This window comes from Colobus angolensis, unplaced genomic scaffold (genome assembly GCF_000951035.1).
Source record: "Colobus angolensis palliatus isolate OR3802 unplaced genomic scaffold, Cang.pa_1.0 Scaffold313, whole genome shotgun sequence".
Lineage (NCBI taxonomy): Eukaryota > Metazoa > Chordata > Mammalia > Primates > Cercopithecidae > Colobus > Colobus angolensis.
The window spans coordinates 381,519-407,106 of record NW_012116411.1 but is presented as its reverse complement, the minus strand read 5'-3'; the positions used below and the strand labels follow the sequence as shown (position 1 = coordinate 407,106).

The 25,588-nt window shown below is 38.8% G+C and overlaps 1 protein-coding gene across 1 annotated transcript in view; it reads left to right on the top strand.

Moving 5' to 3' along the window:
* The first annotated feature begins 18,845 nt into the window (after positions 1 to 18,845).
* SMC2 (structural maintenance of chromosomes 2) overlaps positions 18,846 to 25,588 on the top strand; it is a 45,522-nt gene continuing 38,779 nt past the window's right edge. Inside the window, exons 1-7 of the mRNA XM_011950999.1 lie at positions 18,846 to 19,087; positions 19,567 to 19,797; positions 20,389 to 20,538; positions 22,617 to 22,739; positions 23,830 to 23,868; positions 24,270 to 24,380; positions 24,565 to 24,609. Of these exons, the coding sequence (XP_011806389.1) occupies positions 19,630 to 19,797; positions 20,389 to 20,538; positions 22,617 to 22,739; positions 23,830 to 23,868; positions 24,270 to 24,380; positions 24,565 to 24,609 (636 nt within the window). The 5' untranslated portion in view covers positions 18,846 to 19,087; positions 19,567 to 19,629. The remainder of the gene's footprint in view (positions 19,088 to 19,566; positions 19,798 to 20,388; positions 20,539 to 22,616; positions 22,740 to 23,829; positions 23,869 to 24,269; positions 24,381 to 24,564; positions 24,610 to 25,588) is intronic.

Genomic DNA, 25,588 nt, shown 5'->3' with positions numbered 1-25,588 from the left:
CTAAAGGATCAATCAATGATTACTTATTACTAATCTACTTTTTACTTAATTGAAAATTAGGAATTCAACTACCAGTTTAAATGGATTTTTCTTTTTTTATTTCATTTTATAGGTTCCAAGATTTCCCCGAAGTCTTTACTAGTGTAACCTGCCAAATATTCCAATTCTCCTAACTCCTGCTCCACCAGGCACATTCTGAGATTGCATTTTCTGAGCCCCTTGTTATGAATAGTTTTAGCAAATTCTGAGTATAAATGATGTATATCACTTTGGGTGTAACATTTAAGTCATAGATCTAAACCCTCCCAAACTTTTTGTTCCCTCTGGCAATGATTTGCAAGATTCTAGGTGGTAGCTGCCCCACTGACTAGCTTCCATAGTGACTATGAGCAGAAATACCTTCTCTTCTGACCTGAAAGGAACATGGAGCATCAATAAAAATAAGTCATTTTTACTTTTTAAGCCCTTGAGGTTTGTTTTCTGTTATTGTTTTTCATTTGTTTTGTTTTGTTTTTTTGTTTTTTTGTTTTTTTTGAAACGGAGACTTGCTGTGTCGCCCAGGCTGGAGTGCAGTGGCCGGATCTCAGCTCACTGCAAGCTCCGCCTCCCAGGTTCATGCCATTCTCCTGCCTCAGCCCTTGAGGTTTGTTTTCTGTTATTGTTTTTCATTTGTTTTGTTTTGTTTTTTTGTTTTTTTGTTTTTTTTGAGACAGAGACTTGCTGTGTCGCCCAGGCTGGAGTGCAGTGGCACGATCTTGGCTCACTGCAAGCTCTGCCTCCTGGGTTCACTCCATTCTCCTGCCTCAGCTTCCCGAGTAGCTGGCACTACAGGCGCCCGCCACCATGCCTGGCTAATTTTTTGTATTTTTTAGTAGAGACGGGGTTTCACCGTGTTAGCCAGGATGGTCTCGATCTCCTGACCTCGTGATCCGCCCGTCTCGGCCTCCCAAAGTGCTGGGATTACAGGCTTGAGCCACCGCGCCTGGCCATTTGTTTTGTTTTGTTTATCACAGCATAATTTCCTGATACAGTCTTAAGTGTAGATAGACTATACACTTGGTGACTGAAACTGATTGATGGGTTCGGCAAAGCCTGAGAGCAGAAGAATCACAGCCCTGGTACAATTTCTCTCCTTTCCAGTTATTTGTCAGTGGCATCTAAATTGGTTTAGTAAATCAGCACTAATCTTGAAATTCCACATTGTTACCATAGAGACCACAAGTCAGTACTTCTAATGACTGAGTCATATGCACTTTTATGCTTTCCAAAGTCTATGTTATTTCTGTTAAAATAGCCTATTGTATCTCAAATTATGTCTGGAGTTGTCTTAGATGAGTTCCCCAGAAAAGACTCTGAGACAAAGATTTGTATTCAGAAAGTTTAGCTGGGAGTGCTATCCAGAACACACATGATCGAGTAAAGAAAACATACTTGTCCAGAGGGAGATGCTGAACTGCAGTGCAATCAGAACAAAGACCTTAGCTGATGGCATGGGGAGCATTTAGATGGCCCTTTATAGCTGTCCTGGTTGAAACAAAAGGTATGGACTCTTGTGTCTCTGCATCAACCAGTCATTGGATACAGGTGACCCCAGGGGAGAAAATGTAACTTTCAGCTAGGCAAAGCCTGGGAAGGAACTCAATGATGAGCTGTCACCAGCCAACACTCTTGCTGAATGAAGGAATTTATGCCTGTGTCCTGAAGAGGGATTCTGCAGGATGCAACACAGCAACCACTGTAAAAGCAATGAAAGTTTCTGATGAAATCTTTGGCAACCTGCCACCAGGTTATCTCCCGTTAAAACCATTACTACAGTTTCTGTCCACCATGATCTGTCCACTGAATTGCTGTTTCCCTGTCTCCAAGCATCAGATGCATACCTAACCTGAAGAATTCAGCTCAAACATCATCTAGTAAAATCCTCCAAAAAAAATCTCTCCTGATGATGTTACCAACCATGATTTTTTTTTTCTTCTTGTGGACTTTCTTGGCATTCTATGCCAAAACTGTTTCACAAGTTTGCTTCATGTAAGAAAAAAGCCCTCTAAGTGGATGACTATGGAGCTGATGCTCAAACCTGAGGTATAAAGAAACCAAGATGGAGGTTGATAGAGGTGGGAGAAATAACTTGACATATTCAGTAGGAGATTCTTTAGGTCTCATTTGTACCTCACACAGATAACACTAGCACTGAGTCTCAAAGTGTCCTGTAGTCCAGGGATACGTTTTCTAAGCCAGATTCTTCTCTTTTCACCATACTGTATGAATTGCTTCCCCATTAATATTCCCAAAGGTTTAGTAAAGGATTTTTCTAAAGTTCCTTTCTTGACTTGCCCTTGCTTCAGAACCTTAAAAGGAGAGATCATTTCTATCCCTTCTTACGGCTTATTTGCCCCTTCCCCACTCACGACTCCATCCCCATCTGTTACCAGGAAGGGGTCCTGATCCATACCCCAAGAGAGGTCTATACGGGGACTGCGTAGACAAGCTATGAGGCCAGTTTTCCAAAAGGGCTTTTACTGGCTCTACAAGTTAAGCATGCCATTCCAGTCAAAGTCTTAGTAAAATAATCAGTTTCTCCAATTGTGTCCTGTTACAAAAGAAAACAGATTCTTATTGCACTTATGCAAATAACTATATTATCATAAGTCAAGAATACTCACAGGTGGTTTCCAAATTCTGGAGAAATCAGGCAGCGAGAAACAAATACGCTCCCAATTTTGTTCACAGGAGTATACTTGTATTAGTTCATTTTCATACTGCTATGAAGAAATACCTGAGCTTGAGTAATTTATAAAGAAAAAGAGGTTGCGTGGACTTACAGTCCCCTTCACTGGGGAGGCCTCACAATCATGGTAGAAGATGAAAGAGGATCAAACGCATGTCTTACATGGTGGCAGGCAAGAGAGTGTGTGCAGGAGAACTGCCCTTTATAAAACCATCAGGTCTCCTAAGACTTACTCACTATCACGAGAACAGCATGGGAAAAACCCACCCCATGATTCAATTGCCTCCCAATGGGTCCCTGCCATGACACATGGGGATTGTGGGAGCTACAGTTCAAGATGAGATTTGGGTGAGGACACAGCCAAACCATATCAGTAATTTACTCAATTGTTAAAAGCTGTAAATAGCCCAAAACAAAAGTTTTCTTGGCTCTGAGAAACAAAGGATCAGCAATGTTTTAAGCCAAAAGCCAAAAAAAGATTACTTCAGGCTTCTATTAGTTCAGTCCATGCAATTAACTCCTGTTCTGCTTGATATTCATGAACAGTTCAGCCCTCCATGAGAGTTCTGAAAGTTTTTCCTCTATTATAATGTCACAATCTCCAGAGTTATCAGAAACCTGCATTCAAGAGCACCTGTCAAAGTCTTATAGCTGATTATAAACCACCTTTTGAAGAGGATCAAAATAATACAACAATTGTCCATGGATGACAAAAAGTCTTAGGACAGTCACTATTAAAGCCACAATTGACAAGAAAATTTTGGTTACTTCTGTGGCATACAACAATTTTACATAATAATTATGACTATTAATAACATGCACTAAATCATAGCAGAATTATAGGAGTTTCCCATAATTTTGGAATACATACCTAAAACTTATTTACACAAATAAATCTTTTGCTCCTTAATAGAGGGAAGACTTAGCTTTCCAAACAATCTGACTCTTTCCTTCCCCAGGAAAACAAAACTATTTTAATATTTTTTAATATAACATGAAAATCTTGTTCAACAGAGAAAGCCAAATTTCACCTTTACATTAATGCAGTATTGATGCCAAACCTAATTCTTAATAAAACCTTATAGACAAATTTATCCAATCTTAATCAGTTAGATCATAAGGTAAGATTCTCATAAACCTTTTATAACCCTTTACAATTTTTTGTTAAAGAGCAGATTAGTGTTCTAAGAAAACCCTGTTGTGCTTTTTTTAATTAATTAATTAATTATTTTTTTTTATTATACTTTAAGTTCTAGGGTACATGTGCATAACGTGCAGGTTTGTTACATATGTATACTTGTGCCATGTTGGTGTGCTAAACCCATCAACTCGTCAGCACCCATCAATGTTCAATTTATGAAAAAACCTGAATACCCCCTTTAATTGTAGCTAATATGTTCACACACAGAATTTCTTTTATAAGATTAATTGTTCACAAAACTTCCACAACTTGTTTAAACCTTCATCTTTTTTCTACATAGCTTGAAAAAAATTTTAAGCCTCTAAACTAGGCCAAAAAACAATCCATATTCCCATGCCTTCTTATAATTTTTTTTACCAAAAACACGTCACTGTCCTTACACACATTGCACGTAAAACTGTTTATTCAGTAGACTCAATTAAATGTTACAATGCTAACTGAGCAACTTTTATTTTTGGTGAAAAATCTGGTAAGTAAGGATTTTAATTATCTATCAAGTGTGGAGCCTAAGACACTAGAGAGAAATCCAGATAAGGTCCTTTTTCAGCATAGCCAGGGGGGCATGGCTAACTCCACATGTTCCCATGCCTTACCTGGAATCTAATGGCTCCAAAGCAGGTAAGTTGAACAGTTATCAAGTTAAAGAAACAGTTTATGATATTAAAGTATTTAGCAATCCTAAATCTGACTGGGCTAATTTAGACCAAATGTCTTTATTTTACCAATAATCTTTAAAACTGTCTGTAATTCCTAAATATTACTAAAGTTACATGAATTAAAAGGCATTTGTTTTCATTTTTCTGACACTATTTGCTTTAATTACCTATTATCTTTAAACCAATTAATCAGAGCTCTTTTATATATAAACATCACACACACATGTAAATATGCAGACAGACAGAAAATTCAGTACTTGTAAGATTTTCCATTTGCAAGTTTCTTAATTGGATTGCTGGCTTTAGGGTGGAGCCCTTGGAGGAATAGGACTGGGAAAGCATGCAGTTTCCAGGGCCTAATAAGCAGGCACAGCTGGAAGGCAAAACAGAGCCCCAAAATTAAGGGTCTCATTTTTATATTAGATCCTGGATCTCCAAAGAAAAGAGGGAATTAGGTATGAGATCATGTCATTTGCAGGGACATGGATGAAGCTGGAAGCCATCATTCTCAGCAAACTAACACAGGAACAGAAAACCAAACTCCACATGTTCTCACTTATGGAGCTGAACAATGAGAACACATGAATACAGGGAGAGGAACAACACACACTGGGGCCTGTTGGGGAGAGCATCAGGATAAATAGCTAATGCATGTGGGGCTTAATACCTAGGTGATGGGTTGATAAGTGCAGCAAACCACCATGGCATATGCTTACCAATGTAACAAACTTGCACATCCTGCACATGTATCCCAGAACTTAGAGTTAAATTTTTAAAAAGAGGGAATCAGCCCAACTCCCATAGGAGTCTTATCTCTCAGTGGGGAATGGGGACAGTTTCAAACTTTCTAGGTGGCCAAGAACATGATGCTCTAATCCAAACATGCAAAGTGCCAAGTATCTCCCCATAACTGCCATTAGCCTCTCCAAAAGTATATTTCCTACCTAGTTATTACACACCAAAGCTCTCTCATAATGCAAAGTAATTTCTGATACCCCTAAAAGTCAATAATGTCAGACATCACAATGCAAAACAGAGGAGAGCCTTAGATTTTGAGAGGGATCTATCTGATTTCAATTTCTGGGTTTTTATGAAGAAGGCAGAGGTTTTTCCCCAAATAGGGTCTGTGGTGCTTCCTGTTTTTCCCAAGAAGTCCCAGGCTATTAGAGCTTGAATATACACTTTTAATGAAGCTGACTTTTAACCATAGCATTCTTAAAATTTAAAAAATCTCATTATCAGACTCTAGCCAGGCAAACAGCAAATACTTCTAGCTTTTGAACTTTACCAAAGGTAACCTCCCAGGTACTCAGAAAAAGGAAAATTCAAGAAAGGAAGTCAGAAGTTGTTCTACAGCACTGGGCAGTCTCCATTGCTTTTCCCAGAAGGAGTCTAGAGCAGCCAAAAGCCTTTTAACTGCTCAATATAATTTTTAGGGGTATGATATGAACCCCAAAGTTCCTGTCCTCTGGATGACAGAGACAAAGAGGAAGTACTGCCACATGGTTATAAGGTCAAACTCCCAAGAACATAAAAGAAGACAAGAGGGAAACTTCAGTTTTGCTTTTGTTTTGTTTTGTTTTGTTTCAGGGACCTGAAGCAAAGTTTGTAAGTGACCAGTTTGATGGGCTGTCTTGAACAGCAGTCTTATAGGGTGCATTAGTCAGGGTTCTCTGAAGGTACAGTACTAACAGGATAGATGAATAGATGAATGGGGAATTTTTTGGGAGAATTGTCTCACATGATTACAAGGTGAAGTCCCACAATAGGCCATCCGCAAGCTGAGGGGCCAGGAAGCCAGTCCCAGTCCCAAAACCTGAAAAGTAGGGAAGCTAGGCCGGGCGCGGTGGCTCAAGCCTGTAATCCCAGCACTTTGGAAGGGCGAGATGGGCGGATCACGAGGTCAGGAGATCGAGACCATCCTGGCTAACACGGTAAAACCCCATCTCTCCTAAAAAATACAAAAAAAAAAACTAGCCGGGCGAGGTGGCAGGCGCTTGTAGTCCCAGCTACTTGGGAGGCTGAGGCAGGAGAATGGCGTAAACCCGGGAGGCAGAGCTAGCAGTGAGCTGAGATCCGGCCACGGCACTCCAGCCTGGGTGACAGAGCGAGACTCCGTCTCAAAAAAAAAAGAAAAGTAGGGAAGCTAATAGTGCAGCCTTCAGTCTGTAGCTGAAGACCCAAGAGCTGCTGACGAATCACTGGTGTAAGTCCAAGAGTCCAAAAGCTAAAGAACTTGGAGTCTGATGTTCAAGACCAGGAAGCATCCAGCATGGGAGAAACATGGAGGCCAGAAGACTCAGCCAGTTTAGTCTTTCCACATTCCTCTGCCTGCTTTTATCCTAGCCAAGCTGGCAGCTGAATAGATGGTACCCATCCAGAATGAGGGCGAGTCTGCCTCTCCCAGCCCACCAACTCAAATGTTAATCTCCTTTGGCAGCACCCTCACAGACACACCCAAGAACAATACCTTGCATCCTTCAATACAATCAGTTTAGCACTCAGTATTAACCACCACTTGGGGGCTTAACCCTGTATTCTATCCTAAGGTACCCCTTCTTCTGACAGAACAATATGGAAAGAAAAATTTATAGGACAAAGTACACCAAATTCCCTACAGCTTAAGACGAACTTAATGGAAAAATTCTTTTTCCTATTAATTAAAACTTCACAAGAAATAAACAGTGATATTTACCATTCCTATAACTTGTTTGCAGAGACAGGCCAGAAGTCTGAATAGTAAGAACCTTACCCTTTTGCTGGCATGCCAGGCTTCTGATTTCCCTTTCCCTGAGCAGCCCTAGTGACCTATCTTGTGGCACTATAGCCCTAGGGGCCAAACCACAACACAAAGGAAAATCACCTTTTTCCATTTCATGAAACCATAGGCAAAAGCCTCTAAATTTTGTAAGATGTCACCCAAGAGATTGAATTGGGGTAACCAAATTAACATTTTCCAAACCAGCCAGAGCAAAATACATGTGACAAAACATAGACATTAGCCACTCTGCTTAGCACCCAGTATCAAACTGGCAAGGCTCAAACATGACTCTGGTTGGGCCTTGTCATCTTTGATCCACTCAAAGCGGTGTGGAATGATCTTCTGACCAGGAGTTTCAACATGTGGTCTCTGAGCAAACTGAAACCACAGACAGTTGCCCTGAGTAACAGAAAAGATAGAAAACAGAAAAGAAAGAAAAGGAGAACAGCATTGCCTGCAGTAGGGTGGGCAAAACGAGGAGCTCAGGGAGGTCAGAGAAAGACCCATCCATTGCAGAATCTAAAGTTCGGGTGGCCAATTGTCTCATCAGCTTTCAAGTCTTCCCCATAGCCAATGATCCTATATACACCTAATCCTGTCACCCACAGCCATCAGCAAAGAGTGCAAGGCAGATTAATCCAAAGAGAATAACAGTTAATATCCTATAATGTCAAATCCATTTTTAATCAAGAAGGACTTCTAATCCCCTTAATCCTAGGAAGGACTCTAACATTCCTAATTTGGGCCTTGAATCTAAGCTCCATCAAGTGTCCTTGCCTTTTATTAAGAGGGGCCTTTAAGCTGTCTGTCTTAGGAGAGACTCTAAGTCTCCTAAGTTGGGCTTCTAACCCAATTCCATCCTTTAACCAGGTAAAATGGTTCCTACCACTTACCCAAAGTCATCCAATTAGTGCTCTAATCTATTTCCTTTGGATAGGGAGTCTCCTTAGTTTAATCACTTTGTGGTCACCAGGAAGATGTTACCAGAAAAGGGTCCTGATCAAGACTTTAAGCTAGGGTTCTTGGACCTCATGCAGGAAAGAATTTGGGGTGAGTCCATAGGGTAAAGTGAAAGCAAGTTTATTAGGAAAGTAAAGGAATAAAAGAATCGCTACTCCACAGACAGAGAGCAGTGGCATAGGCTGCTTGACCAATTATACTTATAGTTATTTCTTGATTATATGCTAAACAAAGCGTGTATTATTCCTGAGTTTTCCAGGAAAGAGGTGGGCAATTCCCAGAACTGAGAGTTCCTCCCCTTTTTAGACCATAAAGTGTAACTTCCTGACATTGCTATGGCATTTGTGAACTGTCATGGCACTGGCAGGAGTGTCTTTTGGCATGCTAATGCATTATAATTAGCACATAATGAGCAGTGAGGACTACCAGAGGTTACTTTTGTCCCCATCTTGGTTTTGGTGGGTTTTAGTCAGCTTCTGTACCACACTATTTTATCAGTAAGGTCTTTGTGGCCTGTATCTTGTGTCAACCTCCTACCTCATCCTGTAACTAAGAATGTCTAACCTCCTGGGAATGCAGCCCAGTGGGTCTCACCCTCACTTTGCCCAGCCTGTATTCAAGATGGAGTTGCTCTGGTTCAAATGCCTCTGACACATCCGTGGCTGAAGTGGTTGTCCTGGTGTTAATTATTGAAGGATTCTGCCAAGGGGTAGGGAAATGTTAGAGAGTAAGTGTCTGGGCTGTCAGGTTTAACTGTCCTTTTCCCAGTAGAAATCCTCCCTACAGAATCAATCTTTTGTTATCTGTTTTAAGTTTTATTTTTCAGGGAAGCAATTTTTTTATACTTTCAATTAAAATTATTTGTACATACATTTTATTTCCTCATGAGACCTTAAAAGTACTTGAGATAAAATATTTAGGAAAATCAGTAGAAGCCTCAATTTTCCCATTTGCAAAATGAGTGGCAATAACTTTTCAAGGGCCCTTTTATCCATATTACTTGCTAATTTTATACCACTCAGCCTAAAATTATAGGATGTCACAATTCTAGACAGGTTGAGTGTCCTTAATCTCTGGTTTCCATATTAGTTTGCTGGCTGATATGCTGCCTATATCTTTTTGTTATTTTCAGGTAAAATAACTGCTCTGGAAAAGAAGGCAAGAAAGTAAAACAAGGCAGTTTCACCACACCCATCATCAGGAACTCAGGGGCAATTTGACTTAAAGCAACTTGAAATTTTAAAAGAAAAACAGAAAATGCAATCTGTTTTCTCATTTGTTCGGTTTCCTCTTTAAACAAGCACACTCTATCTCGCTAAAGATTTCCCCCTAAAAAGAAAACGCATTGCACAGCTTGACCTATAATTTAAATCACAATTAAGCTTCCAGTTAGAATGTGTCTTCATCATAAATCTACTGTAAATCCCCCAGTGTTCTGTTAAATTCCCTTAGCCTCTCAAACAGCAGGACCCCAGTTTTATTTTCCCTAGTTATAAAATGCTGGATTATAGCTTATTTATGAGTTTCATGAATAAGAAAAATTTGATTGCCATTCACAGAGATATTCTCACCAGGTTATTATATTCCTGGATCCTATTAATAAAAATACACAAACTAAAAATTACTCCAAATTAGTCATTCAAGTAGAAATGCTTGCAAGACTTCTTTGTATAAAAAGAAGATGCCACCAAAGAGCACTATTAAGAACATTTCCTCCTATTGCTCCTGGTCATCACTGCTACCTCTGCTAAATCCAATCTGCTTTTTATAAACATTTATAAATCTACCTTTTAGCCTGCTATAGCAATCATTCCTGAGGGACATTGCTTTTTCACTAGGAATTTACTCCTTATGAGCAGTGCCTAAGCAGTTCAGATTTTATGTTCTTGACCTAAATCTACGTACCCATTATAAATCCAAACTCGACGGAGAATGTCCAAGCATCTGGTGAAATGGGTTATCTGGGGTTTCAAAGATTTGAGGGCTTCCATAGTCACATGGAAAGGACAATTACTTGAGGCATGAAGACTGATAGGCACTCCCAGGGTAGTGTAAAATTGTTGCAAAAAGTTCTGCTTTATAATCAATAAAATAAGAATTGATATTCACTACAATATAAGCTCCATACAGCAGAAAGTTTTGTAAGCACTCACTTATTTGTTGAATGAGTGGATGGGTTTTCATCTCACCTCTGCTCTGTGATCAAAGCCTAATTCCAAGATCCACGTTCTTCATCTATGAAAAGGAAATTACATGTATTACATGAAGTAACTTAGGAAACATGTATGGAACTAAGTATAGCACAAGTATAAATCAATATTTTAAGCAATAAAATTACTTTCTAATAATCATAAATAATTCAAACTAAGTCTGAAATAAAAGATTATTTAAATCCTTGAAAGGCAACAATGGGGAAAACTGTTGTCTAAAAATTGCAAGCATTTTCTTTCTCTTAAAATGTGAAGGATTAAATTTTCAGGCACAAAAAGCTTTTGTTTTTGTAAAGTCATCCGAATGGATATTTATTTACACAAATGTAGAACGATTGTTCCCAGTTGCAATATACATATTTTAGACATGTAGCAGCAAAGAAATGAACTGCTTTGCTTTATATTTTAACATAGTGACATTAATGTAAACAGGTTTATTTTTAAAATATCTTTCTTTTCTTAGCATAAGGACAGAAAGATGTTTTTATTACGTATGTACCTAGACCATTCCATGCCTTACATTATTGCTTGTCCTTATGAAATTGCATGAGTGTTTTCCCAAAGAAGTTGCCCACAGGAGATTGGGAGAGGATACTGGCAACGGTAGAAAAGACTTGGAGACATGATCTTCATCATCTATTGACAAGGGACATAAAGAGAAAATGATTTGGATTGCTGAAGCCTCACCTGAACTCCACTGTGGATTTCCTACAATTGCTGTTATTTAAAAACACATCATCTAATTCTCAGAAATGTATTGATGCCACACATTATCATGGTCTGAAGACCCTCAGGAACCAAAGCACAAAACCACACTCTTATGGTGGGGTGGAGTTTGGGGAGAATGGACTATAGGGAGTGGGGAGACCAAAATAGAATGCACAGAAGTCTATGAATTCCTCATTTCCCACCTACCTATAATGGGATATAGGTGGGAGTGGAAGTCAATGTGTGGAGATAAGGCCAGCATGGCAAAGGGAAGAGAGTGATCAAGGTAATTTGTTGGGGTCCGCGTGTTTCCTGAACAAAGGAATGAACACACAAGACAACACAAGACGAGACAAACGTGGCGGCCGCGCCGAACGACAGGCTCTGCTTTATTTTATACCGTCCTTTGTGGAATGTTAGCAAGTCACCAGACACATTGTTGTTTCTCTGATCTTTCCCTGACTTTCTGAATTTCCAAGATGTTTACATATAAACAAGCCCCCAGGGTCTGCTATTTGCAACTGAGGCCAGTCTTGTAGGCTCCTTTGTCCTCCCTGTTTGCAGAGGAGGAATGCCCAGCTTCGTTTGCAAGAGCAGGACTATAATGTTAATGGGGGAATGGCCTGCTCAGTTGTAAAAGCAGATAGTCCTCTACAGTAATTCCTGAGTTTCTATGCAGACTAATGTTTGATGGAGTATGCAGGTAATTACCTAGGAACTTAAATATGGGTAAAAATAACAACAAAACAACAACAAACTTTCATCTGAAAAAATCTGGAAAACAGTAGTTTCTGGTTTGGAGAGAATGACCATTTTTATAATCTTTGTATGTTCATGTAGTTGCTCATCCCTTCAATTAACACTTATGGAGCACAACTCTGTATCCAGAATTGGACTGGATGCTGGGTTTATAGGCACTTACAAGGCAAGACCACTGACATCAAGGTGCTCACAGTGGGAGACAAACATATAAATAAATGCATGTAACAGGAGTCTGTGTAATTAATAAGATAACACAAAGGAGGGTTGGTAATTATACCTCGACAGCAACTAAGAAAGTAGTAGCTGAATTAGATTCTTTCAACCCAAAACTGCAGCTGTTCATAAAGCATAGAAGCTTGTTTTTACTTTACTGGCAAAAAAAATTGCAACCAGAGGAAAAGAATATGGTGCCGAGAGCCCTCTGAAGCATACAGCTGGCATAAATATTTCGTGGTACATTCCTTAGCCTACTATCACAGTGGTCACTGATGATCTTATACAAATAGAATGTGTTGATAACAGGTTTTTGCTTTGTTTTCAATATTAGGTTATTGAGAAATGATCACTACAATGAACTCACTGAACCTTAAAATACTATTTTGTGAAATATATTGTATATTTTCAAGTATTTTTTTAAACTATTCTTTTCTTGTACCTTAATGAGCGAGCAGAAAATGAAACCCCTGAACTTATTCATATTCAATATATTTTTAAGTGTCTACTATGTGACAAGCACCAATATGTATCATAAAGGTATGTCACAATGGGAATGGAGGTCAGAAGAAAAGTGTGGATAAAGGGTTAAGGGATTATGCAAGAGGTTGTAAGTAACTTAAGAAATGGATCAGATTTGGGGTTTAAATACATGTAGAAATACACAAGGGGGAGAAGTGAAGAGTCAAAGGATATTTCAAGTTCAGCATGTGCAAAGAAAGAGATGGAGAAGTGAACACCGATGCTTCAGGAATGATGAAAAGTTAAGATGGTGCATAAAATGCTCCATAACTTGCCTTCTGTGGATCTCTTACACTAAATCTTGATACTTCTTGCATCATATGTTATGTTTATCTTCTGTGCCATTGCCTGCGCAATCTACTCTATTTACATGATTGCCTTTCACTCTTCATTTCTCCTGGGTAATGTCTTTATATAAGCGTTCTCCACTCAACTATGGATGCCTTGGAGACAGGCACACATCTTATTCATCTTTGATTCCCAGCACATAACACAATTCTTGGCACAATGCAGGCATTCTATAAATGCCTATTGAATCCATTGATTGATCTATCCACCAACAAAGTTAGTGAGCACCTTCTTTTGTCAATCGTTGGTGCATAAGTTCACAACAGTTGGAAAAAAAAAAAAAAAGACATGGTAATCCAAGGAAGAGAGGTTAGAATTAACTTTGTGTGTAATTTTCTCCAAAGGTTTATACAGAGGGAAGAGGTATCATTTTTATATAGAAACATACATATATATATATAAACTTTAGAGAGGGCAGAGTCTTGTTGAAGTAGAAGATTAAGTTAGGATATATTTGTTGACTGTAGAGGACTGCAGAGTGGTATAAGAGGTAGTGGAGATGTTAACTGCAGAAGCAGTTTTGGTTTTGTAAACTAAAAATTCTGAGAGTGAAGACTCTCTTTGAATCTAGTAAGAATTGAGTTTGGTAATAAAAAGGAACCAGTTGGAGGAGGATCAGGCAGATGTGTGTGGATTTCAAATAAAAAGTAACAATGGACTACCATGACAAGGAGAACTATGAAATGAGAATAACATTTGAGGAACAGAAGCCAATAATTATCCCCATAAAAGAAGGGGTATGACAAAGCAGAAGAGAGGTGAGATAGGTAGCTCTGGCTATTAACCAGCATGCAAGTGATAAAAGCCAAGGATAACTGGAAAAACAGAAAGAAACGAATATGAAACAAGTAAGAATAGAACTTACTTTATGAGTAGTACATGAAAATTTTTTTTTAAAAAAAAACCTCTGTCACCAGGCTGGAGTGCAGTGGCAAGATCTTGACTCACTGCAACTTCCACCTCCTGGGTTCAAGCGATTCTTGTGCCTCAGCCTCCTGAGTAGCTGGGATTACAGGCACACATCACCACACCCAGCTAATTTTTGTATTTTAGTAGAGATGGGGTTTCCATGTTGGGGCCAGGATACTCTTGATCTCCTGACCTCCTGATCTGCCCACCTTGGCCTCCCAAAGTGCTGGGTTTACAGGCATGAGCCACTGCGCCTTGCCGAAAATACTTCCTTAAGACCTAGTACCAGACTTCGTTAGAGAAGTAATTACTGATTTTTAGGAAAAGTGACTTTGAATATGGAATGTGAGCTCTGTAAGGAAGACTCAGGAGGAGCAAAACAAAGATCACTGATGTTCTTCACGAAAAGTAAATGAGAAGACCTCCTCCAACATGGTCGACTGAGCTTTCCTTTATAAACTCATAGAAATAATGGATAAAATATAATTATTGCTATATAAACCATATACAACCTTAAAAACAAAAAACAACAAAAAGGAAATTCTCAGTGCCCGAAATAAATTTAAAAAATTGAATAGCAGAAAGCAGAACCGACACTTCGGTAGCCCTCCAAAATTCTATACTTGGCTATATGCCTCAGGAGCCAGTAGTTGGGTTTTAATGTCCAAGCACAAGGCTGAGCTTTAATGAGGCAGGTGAGCTGGAACTAAGCCCCTATGTAAAACCTGGAGCCTTAGGAACAGCCAGCCACTAGAACTGGAAAAAGGTAATCTACTAGTTTGGGGAAGCGATGAAGAAGTTTGTTCTTTGGGGCTTTGGATAGGGAGAAAAAAAGAAAAAACATAAGGTACTTACGAGAAATCAAAACTGCAGCCCTGCAACAGATATAAATTTACAATATTTGCATAATTCAGGAGCCACAAACTGAGAAATTATCATTTGAAAATGCTTCAGATCTTTAAGAGCTACAGTACGCTGGCAGAAGGAAATGCATAATTGCTCTAAAGGGACTCTTGCAACTAAGGGCATAAGAGAGTCCCATAAACAAAACCACCCCACTGAAGAAGAGCACCACATGAGGAAATAAATCACTGAGTAAGAGTCAGTGGAGGTTGTCAACAAGAGTTAGGAACTGAAAAGCTAAAAATAACAGAAAATAAAATAAAGACATATAACTTGATTAAAAAAGCAAAATAATAGAAATCATAATGAAAGAATAGGCAGAATTCACAAAAAGACAAACAGAACATGTATTCTGGAAAACAATATTGTCATTGAAATGAAAATGAATGGGTCTAACCAGATCCCACTGGTGAATGAATATAATAACCTCCTTTTCTATGCCTCATTTTAAATTATACTTAGCTGGTTTCTTTGCAAGTTTGTCAAACAGGTTATATTTGGTGAACCCACAGTTCAAATAACATGGCGTTAGAAATAAAATACAGTCATGCGTTGCCTAACGACGAGACAGGTTCTGAGAAACGCCTCATTAGGCAATTTCATTGTTGTGCAAACATCATAAAGTATACTCACACAAAGCTAGATAGTATAGCCTTATCATCCTAGACTATAAACTTTTCTAGCATATTACTGTACTGAATGATGTAGGTAACTGTAACTCAATGTTGTGTTTGTGTTTCTAAACAGAAAGGGTAGTATGTGGCACTATGATGTTACATCACTAAGCAATAGGAATTTTTCAGCTCCATTATAATCTTAAGGGACCATAGTCATACAATGTAGTCGGACACTGAAATATTATGTGGTGCATGACTGTATTCAAAAAGTGCTGCTAGGTCACTGCCCTCCAGCCTGAGACAGAGTGAGGCTCCCTCTCTAAAAAAACAAAGTGCTGCTAGTCAATACAATGTAAAAATATAAACTGTCATTATCAATTCATTCCCTTGAACCTAAAAATAGTGTCTCAACAAAATGAGTCTTCCTTACTTCTGCGGGAAAATCCTTTCTTTTTTTTCTTGTCCTTTGTTCCAAGGAGAAAGGATTCACCCAGGTCCCTGTGAGAAGAGCTTCTTTAGCACTCTAAAATTAGAAAAGTATACCCAGGACAGAGCCGGTTCCTTCTAGTTCCCTAGGAGAGTAGAGCACCAACTTTTTCTCCTAGGTCTTGCTTTAGGGCTGTATGTGTCTCCTTGCTAGTACTGATGCCTTCCATATAAGGACTCTGACTCCACTAGCTGCCAGATTTCCGCTTGAAACACTGCCTGCTAGCGTTGAAGCTTTCAAACGATTTTAATCCATGGTGATGAAGGAAGAACAGTGTTTTCTTTATACTGCATCTACCCTATACTCTATCTCTGTTTCTACCCCTCACATCTCCAAATGAGGGGACTTTACTGGCTTTGCACCTTGATTGTTTCCACTCATCTGTGGTGATCTCAGGAGGCAGAGTTTGAAGTTAGTCATCAGTGATTTCCTCAAGTCCATTTGTCCTATATTTAGCAGCAATTCCTTAGTGGTTCTGGCATGCAATAAGACTAAAACTGATAGAGATCTCCACCTGTATAAGCATTTTTCATTTTGATCAATGGTCTTAATGGGAGTAGTTAGATCTGCACATTCTTCTAACCACCCAGAAGTCTTTATCCAACAACAGTGCTTTTGTATGTTTTCATCCATTTGAGGTAAGTGTATCAGCTAGTTGTTAAAGTGCAAAGACTAACAGTCTGTCTTCACACATATTTCCATACCAAAAATCACTTTATTTCACAACTTGACTACGTCCACATTAGGATTTGTTGGCAAATTAAAATTCTTTACTCACAAAATGATAAAAGGAAGGAGATACAGCTGAAAGTAAATGTGTAAGAGTTAACAGAATCAATACAATTGAATAGCTGTGGAGCCTAGGGGATGCAGGAATCAAGGTAGACAAAGATATCTGCTTAAGTAAATTAATGTTAGGTCACTACCCATGGTTGACATCACAGAAGTGGGTAAGCATATCAGAGTAAATAAATGAATCCTTTCTTAAACAAAAAAACCATAAAACTTATTTTACTCCCTTAACGAGAAATATTTTTTAGGCCCATTCCTGGTAGATTAAGACCAGTTCAGATGACTGCATTGCCATTCCAGGGCCAAGAAAGCAACTTTAAAAACACGCCCTATGCTATGGTCTAAATGTGTCCCTCAAACTTCACATTTTGAAATCCTAAACCCCAAACTGATGGTTTTAGCAAGTGGCTTCTTGGGAAGTGAGGAATGGGAAGAAAGGAAAGGCCCTTATAAAATAGGCCCAAGGGAGGGCCTCTGCCTCTCCACCATGTGAGGACAGGGTAGAAGGGTCAGACGGTGCTATCCACTAAACAGAAAGCACCCCTTCCTAGACACACCTCGTTCTGTGACATTCTAGCCTTCAGAAATGTGAAGAATAAACCTCTGTGGTTCATAAGCTACCCAGTCTATGATATTGTTATGGAAGCCCAAAAGGATCAAGCCATCCCAAAATGGCATTGTCCACACCATGTTTTTGTACCTCACCTAGAATAATACCATACCCATTCGGAGTTAAACCCTTCCTAACTCTTTAGTATCAACGTGCTTGGAAACGTAAGTAATGCTGACACCTTTTTGCTTTCTAAAGAACAATACATACCAATTAACAGGATTGGTGAATAGTACTAGATTCTATGCATGGAGCCTAGTATGTATTTAAAAGCATGCAATCTGGAACCAGACTGGGAACAAATCCTAGCTTACTAGACAAACTGTTTAACCTTTTACCTGGACTCATTTAACTCATTTATAAAACGAGGGCAATTTCTGATTTCACTGGGTTGCTACAAGGATTTTAAAAAGCCCCTTGGAACATAGCCTAACACTCAGAACTCAATAAATATGAACTGTCTTAAAAGGTTTCCAGAAAAAATCCCTGACAGGTTAGGTAGGCTTATCATTACAACGCTTTCCAGTGTTAAGGGAGGTGAACAGCTATTTAGCACCACACAACTTGTCCTCTGGGCTCAGAACAGCTCTCAGTAGACTACGATCCCTTCCCGACGTGAAAATTTCAGATAAAAAGGCTCGGCGAGGTCCGAAGGCAGCGCGGGAGGGAGCCAGGACGCAGGCCAGAGTCCTCCGAAGGACTGTGCCTCTCCGGCCCTAACGAAATACAGCTTTTACTTTGCAGCAATCTGAGCCAACCGAAGAAGATTCTGAGGCTTCCAAAACAGAACCGACAAGAACACTCAAAGAATGCTTCTCCACCTCCTGACTCTGTTGCTTTCCGTGAAGAAGAGTAAGCCGCGGTGAACACCGCCCAGGACTCGAGAAGGCGGAGTCTGCAGGGCGCCGAACGCGGACTAGAGGGCCCGAGGAGGGGCGGGGCTGGCGAAGCGCGAGGACCCGGGGCCGAGGTGTGGGGCTGACCATAGCGTGCCGGACGCCGGTGTGAACATATAGTACCTGCTCCTGTAGTACCCAGGCCCGCGCCTGGGAGTCCCCGGAGCTGCCATTATGGAGACTCCACATTTCCCTGCGGCTGTAATCCTTCGCGTGTAGGGGAAAAATGGAACCCTAAAGACAGGCAGCTCCTAGGCACCAGCACAGGAAATAAGCAATGGAGGTGGGGGTCCTTTGCTCGCGCCGAAATTCAAAGGAATAAATAGTTCCGGCGCGGGTGTTGAGAGCGGTGCGGCAGGTGGTGTAGCCGCTATGGTGAAGTTCTCTTCGTAGTAGCCGCGGCTAGAGAGTTGGCCTGCTCCCTGCCTTTGTGATCCGGAGGAGCTTTTGGGGTGCGTCAAGCCCTGGCCTGAGGCAGCGGTGAGGCGTGTGCGTGAGCACGGCCGGTTGGGCCCTGCTAGACGTCCTGGCGGGAGGCGGGACGCGGGGGCTATGGGGAGGAGGACCTTAGGTGATCCTTAGAAATAAAGGCTAGTTCCTATTCGGCCTTGGAGTAGGGCGAAGAGGTGTAGACAGGCCTGAAGAAGCGAAGTAACAGCCTGAGTAAAAGCAAGACGTTGGAGAATATGAGATACATCCCATCCCTAGTAAATACTTAAATGACTTCCCCTCCTCCCGGAGTCAAGCACAATTCGGGGATGCAATGATGGACGTAGGTGAAGATACTACAGGAACTTACAGACAATTAATGACCGTCTAATATCAGTTTTAAGTACCATGAAGGAAAAAGCCGAGTGAAGGAGTGTGGAGAGGTGACACAGGGGGGTCAGGGAGGACTCCAGTAGGGTGACATTTGAGCAAAGACGTGAGTGCAGTAGAGAGTAAGCTATGTCAGTATCAGAAAAAAGCACATTATGGGCAAAGATAAGGGGATATGAAATAATCCGTAGTCTTTGTTAGCTAGAGTATGATAAAAGTAGAAGGCAAGCCTGGAAAAACAGGTGTAAGAAATAGTTAAGACTTCCCAGTTGAATGGTTTAATTTCCAGATAGTGGCTAACTCTGTTATATTTTTGAGTAGATGAACGATGTCTTTGCATCCGACAAGATAGTTTGTCAAGTGGCTGTTTTATTTCTGTCACCCTATCATTACCGTTTTTGCCTCGTGTTCATTATGATTCCAGGTTTACATTCCACTTAGGTGGTGGTATTTCTGTTTCGTACAGAACTGGTTTGTGGCCTGTGTGATTCCTGTCAGAGGTTTGCTGACCCAAGCCAGTATCGAAAATGCATATTAAGTCAATTATTCTAGAGGGATTCAAGTCCTATGCTCAGAGAACCGAAGTCAATGGTTTTGACCCGCTCTTCAATGCTATCACTGGCTTAAATGGTAGTGGAAAATCAAACATATTGGACTCCATCTGCTTTTTGCTGGGCATCTCCAACCTGTCTCAGGTAAAGTGTAAACTTTCTGATTTATTTTTAGTTGGCAGGAGAATCCTCACTGAACTTTGGAGACTTACCAATATTCATTTGTGTTTTTATACTTTTTGTAAATTACACCTCACTGCCACCTTTAAAGGAAACTATTATTACTCCTTTAGATGAGAAAATAGAAACATAGAGATGTTTGTGTTAGAGATGTTTATAAGTAACAATGCCTCAAAACTCAGGCTTTTTGACTGTAAAGTAGTCTCATTCCAGAGTATTTTCAACCCTGTGTAATGATGCCTTTTCAAATCTTGCTAATGGGTTGAATGACTAGTGAAAATCATTGGGACTGTCTTTCCTTGTATCTTGCAAAGTAACTTTTTGTTAACAAATGAATAGGAAACAATTCAATTCAGAGTTGAAAAGGTTCTATAGAGAAAAGTGCCCATTGCAGGTTGTTACCTATTTTCCTTGCCAGAGGATGCAGCTGCCTATCCTTGTCTGCTTAGTGGACACTATGTTGGTAGGTTTTCCTACAGCAAGGAATTCATTTTTAGTGCTGCTTTGTACAGTAGGGAGTTTTGTAATTGATACACTTTTCTTCTTTTATTTTAGGTTCGAGCTTCTAATTTACAAGATTTAGTTTACAAAAATGGGCAGGCTGGTATTACCAAAGCCTCTGTGTCAATCACATTTGATAATTCTGACAAAAAGCAAAGTCCTTTAGGATTTGAGGTTCATGATGAAATCACAGTAACAAGGCAGGTGAGTGGCTATTAAACATTTCGATATCTTAAGACCTTTTATGTCTGATGTGGTTTTTGGCCCTATGCCTTTGCAAAACGTGCTAGAGAAAGTTCATAAGCAAAATTGGTGCCTTAAATTCTGACTAGATTCCTTAATATCTTCCTTACATTAAAATTTTGATCATGCACACTCTATCACTAAGAGAACTGAAAGAGAACTGAAAAGTTATTCATCCGGTATAAGCACTCAACTATGCTGAAATCTTAAACCATACTTGAATCTTCTTTGGCTGTTCTTGAACACCTGTATACTTGAGATCTTGCAGTCTTCTGCGATAACCCATTCTGTTTTTGGACAGGTCTTATTAGAAAGTTACCCCTATAAATTTTGTCAGAGTCTGCTGTCTTCAAATTTTATTAATCCTAATCCTCTTCAGAGCACTAAGAGCAAATCTGACTTATTCCCTACTTCAGTGTTTAAGTGATCTGCAAGTATATGTGTTTTAGTTCTAAGTGAAATCCTGCCAGGTCTTTCATTGATGTTTGTTCCTAGTTCTTTCACTTGCCTGATTATACCAGGTATGCTCCAGTTTCCCTCCCTGCCCCTGCATTCATCTATCTATCTTTTAATGACACCTTAGATTGAGTGTGCCAAAATCGGTCTAGTTAGAGTTATCCTTTCATTTTAGATATTCGACTTCTATTTTTCCCAGTAGAGCATTTTTTTTACATATATTATTAATATAGTCAGGCAGTGTTTTCAGCTTGTCAAGGTTTTTTTTTTTTTTTTTTTGAAAGACAGAGTCTTGCTCTGTTACCCAGGCTGGAGTGGTGTAGTGGCACCATCTCAGCTCACTGCAATATCCGTCTCCTGGGTTCAGGAGAGTCTTCTGCTTCAGCCTCCTGAGTAGCTGATACTACAGGTACCTACCACCACACCCGGCTAATTTTTTTTTTGTATTTTTAGTAGAGACAGGATTTCACTGTGTTGGCTAGGGTGGTCTCAATCTCCTGACCTTGTAATCTGCCCGCCTCGGCCTCGTGAGCTACCGTGCCCAGCCCAAGGCTTTGTTTTTAAAAATGTGGTCAATTCCCATTTACTGTCCATCTTAGCATTTATCACTTACAGATTTTCTCCTCTATTTTAATGGAAGCCTCTGATTTAAAAAAAAATATATAGGCTAGGTTAGGACAGAATCTTGTTCTATGTCATTAGGCATCCATCAAATATTTATCCTTTAGGAACTAAGTCTCTTACTAATAATCTACCTAATTGTTCCTGTCCTCATTCAGGCTATAAACTTGTATCTTCACCAAAATTATAAAGTTTTTGTCAGAGAGGTCTCTTCAAATACATTAGTATATGAACTACCAAACTAGTAGTCCTGTCAGGAAAAGAAATGAACCAATATTTATTCAATATTTATTAAATACTTGATGTATATTGGGTGTTCTTGAATGTACTGGGATGTAGTTAGAAGAATGAGAAACAGAGCTTGTCTTTAAGGACCTCAATCTGGTAGATGAGACAATCATACCCAATAAATGACAATTTAAGTGTGATAGTAGAGTATGGTGTCTGAGATGATTTAGTGAAACCATACTGAAGCTCTGTGATTACCCTTTCTTTTAAATGGTCACAAATCATGTCTTTATTAATAGCTTTTTGAATCTTGTCAAGAATTGATGTCAAGCTACTTTGTCTGACGTCTATTCCTGTTTTAAAGTAGAGAAAGTTAGCCTCTGTAGAAAAATTACAGAAGGAAGGTAGCTAGGAAAGGAAAGTATGTTTTACATATACTTGGAAACATAAAGCTAGAAGGTAACCTTGGAGACCTAGTCTGGTGCAGGCCAGGGTAAGAGGCTTGTGTGTAATTACATAACTAGTTAGCAAAAGTACTTGCATTAAACACCAGTTGTCCTGACTCAAGTTAGTGTTTTTAGCTATGTCATACATGTTCCACTATTTATGCAGAATTGGTTTTGTTTACTGCTAGTTGGACAGAACAAATAAACGTAAGCTAATATGCTTAGTAATTTATCCTAGCACCAGGTGTGCATGTACATGAATATTTTAAAAATTGCTTTCTTTTATAGGTGGTTATTGGTGGTAGAAATAAATATTTAATCAATGGAGTCAATGCTAACAACACAAGAGTACAGGATCTCTTCTGTTCTGTTGGCCTTAATGTTAACAACCCTCACTTTCTCATCATGCAGGTATTTTGTTTGAGGTCTTTATGTCACTTTTGTAACAGTTTTGATATTTTTTACATTTAAGCAGTTAAAATAAAAGTACCATATGTTTTGGATTTTATACTTTTTATTTACTATTGTGCTGTGTCTGGTCATCTGTTAAGAAATGTGGTTTAGTTACTTGCAGTGATATATTCTACCGTATTATAGACCTTTGACTCCTCTAGAATGTTTAGGAGTGATTTTTCTTGACTTTTTATTTTGTCACTAAAAGAACAATACATGTTAACTGGAAAAAAAAAAAGAAAGAAAGCCATAATATGTCCTTTCAAATTATTAGATTAATGCATCTTAATGTTTCAAGTATAAAAGTTTGAATAATTTGCTTATTTAGAGACTTATACAAGTGAGGAGTAAAAGCTGATTTTATCTTACATTTACATTATGTCATTTGACCCATCCAGCTATCCTTTGAGAGAATTACAGTAAAGTCAATGGGAGCATCTCAGTGGGACCAAAATAAAAATATTTCCACTACACACCTTCAAAGTTGAAAACTTACTTTTAAGTGAATCTACATTCTAGTAATAAGATTCTCTGAGACCTGGGCATGCAGGTGTTTTGTTTTATTTGTTTTTGGTAATGAATGAATTTAATGGTTTACTGGCATTGATATAAAATATTTTATTTTATTTGAAGCGTAGAAGTATGTCATCTGTTTTGTGAATTATCCTGGAGGGTTATTATGCAAATAAATTTTAAAAGTTTATTAATTATGCCACAATTTCTTTTTATATTTACCTGTTTTAAAATTGAATATTTCTACTTATGAATGTTAACTGTCTCAGAAACATGGTCCTTGTTAACTTTGTATCATTTAATGAATTATTTCATTTGTATCATTTCCTAACTTCCATAATTTGTATCACTGGTAAGTGAGAAAGTTAACAGTAAAGTTCCAAAATTCTAGAATCATGGAAGAATTATAAAGGAAAGATCCCCAAAGATTGGTATATTGAGATAAAGCAGCTTCAGTCTAGATAAACATGAATGGCAGTACAGATAAACATTTTCTGTAATTTGTTATCTTAGTAAGTTTCCATTTTATTTTCAGGGCCGAATTACAAAAGTATTAAATATGAAACCTCCAGAGGTAAGAGTACTATTTATGGACATTAAAAATAGTTGGTATAGATATTTAATCTTTCAGACAATCTTTAAATACTATTAAAATTTTTGGAAACGTTTAGGAATGATTAGTAAAGACAGTTGTATATTTGTGTAATATTTGGCACTATACCCAGATATTAAAATTGATTTTGATCGTGTAAAGGAGTCTTACTCAACTGGTGTTTCATGTCGGAATTCATTCCTACAGAATAAGCCTACAGGAAAAGATTTGTGTGAAATTACTGTATTTAACTTTAATGGTTCATTTGGGCCAAATTTTGGTAAGATGTTTAGTGAGGTCAAGACAAAAATGTTACATTCAATGTAAATTCCAGTTGGACACATTGTCTTGGATACTAAACGTTAATAAAATTCTCATTCCAGATTTTATCCATGATAGAAGAAGCAGCTGGAACCAGGATGTATGAATACAAAAAAATAGCTGCACAGAAAACTATAGAAAAAAAAGAGGCTAAGCTGAAAGAAATTAAGACGGTAATTTAATTCGTATAAAACATTTTTGGAGAAGAATGTAATTTTGCATGTAGAGTTTTTACTGTAAAGAGGGAAAAATTTTTTTCTTGGTTCAGTTTTCCATAGCCATCCATGCTACTTTTCTTTCAAATACATTTTAATAGTACTTTACATGCTGAAAATACTATTTTTCTTTGTTTTCCAGATACTTGAAGAAGAGATTACTCCAACCATTCAAAAATTAAAAGAGGTATATTCTGTATATTTGAGGATAATCTATTAGAATGTCTTTCAAAGTCAGCGATGTATCCAAAATCATACACATGGTGATACCATTTCTTGGGGGTTTTTTCCTGCGATGAGATAAGGAATTAGAGTTGGCAGTCCATAATTGAGCCTTCTGCTTGCAGAGGTTATATACTTATCTACTGAGTCATAGGATATTGAAGAGTAATATTTATACTTTCAGAAAATGTTATGCTGAATTTTAATACTTTATTGAAGCTAAGCAAGTCTGGATTTTCTTAGATAAATAGGATTGACTGGAACAACATTTCTTAAAGATAATGGCACTCTTAGACACCCTCATTGGTAGAGTGAACAATTTCCAGGATAAGAGGGGCTATCACTATAATTATTGCTGTCAAGGTATTTTGTAAGCAGAAGGTGTTGAAACAGAGGATTGAATTTTCTCTATAATCTTTGCTGCTCCTGACATCAAAAGACATGGCAGTATTTCATGAAAGAATGCGTTTATGAGCTACATTTTCTTTTTCTTGAGACAAGTTTCACTCTGTTGCCCAGGCTGGAGTGCAGTAGTGTGATCACAACTCACTGCAGCCTCCACCTCCCAGTCTCAAGGGATCCTCCCACCTTAGCCTTCTGAGTAGCTGGGGACTATAGATGCATGCCACCACACCCTGCTAGTTTATTTTTTTTTGTAGAGATGGGGTTTCTAGTTGTTTCTTAGGCTGGTCTTGAAATCCTGGGCTCATCCACCTCGGCCTCGCAAAGTGCTGGGATGACAGGAGTGAGCCACTGTGCCCAGCCAAACAACGTTTTTAAAGATATCCATTTAGGAATTTATTAAATGCTCATTGAAATTTGGTACTACTCAGAGCTATCTTGTGAATCCATATAGTAGTGTAGATTTTACTGGAAAAATTGTAATCTTGAAGGTACCCTTTTTGTATGCATGATTTAGTAGAAAACACTAGATCAGGAATTTA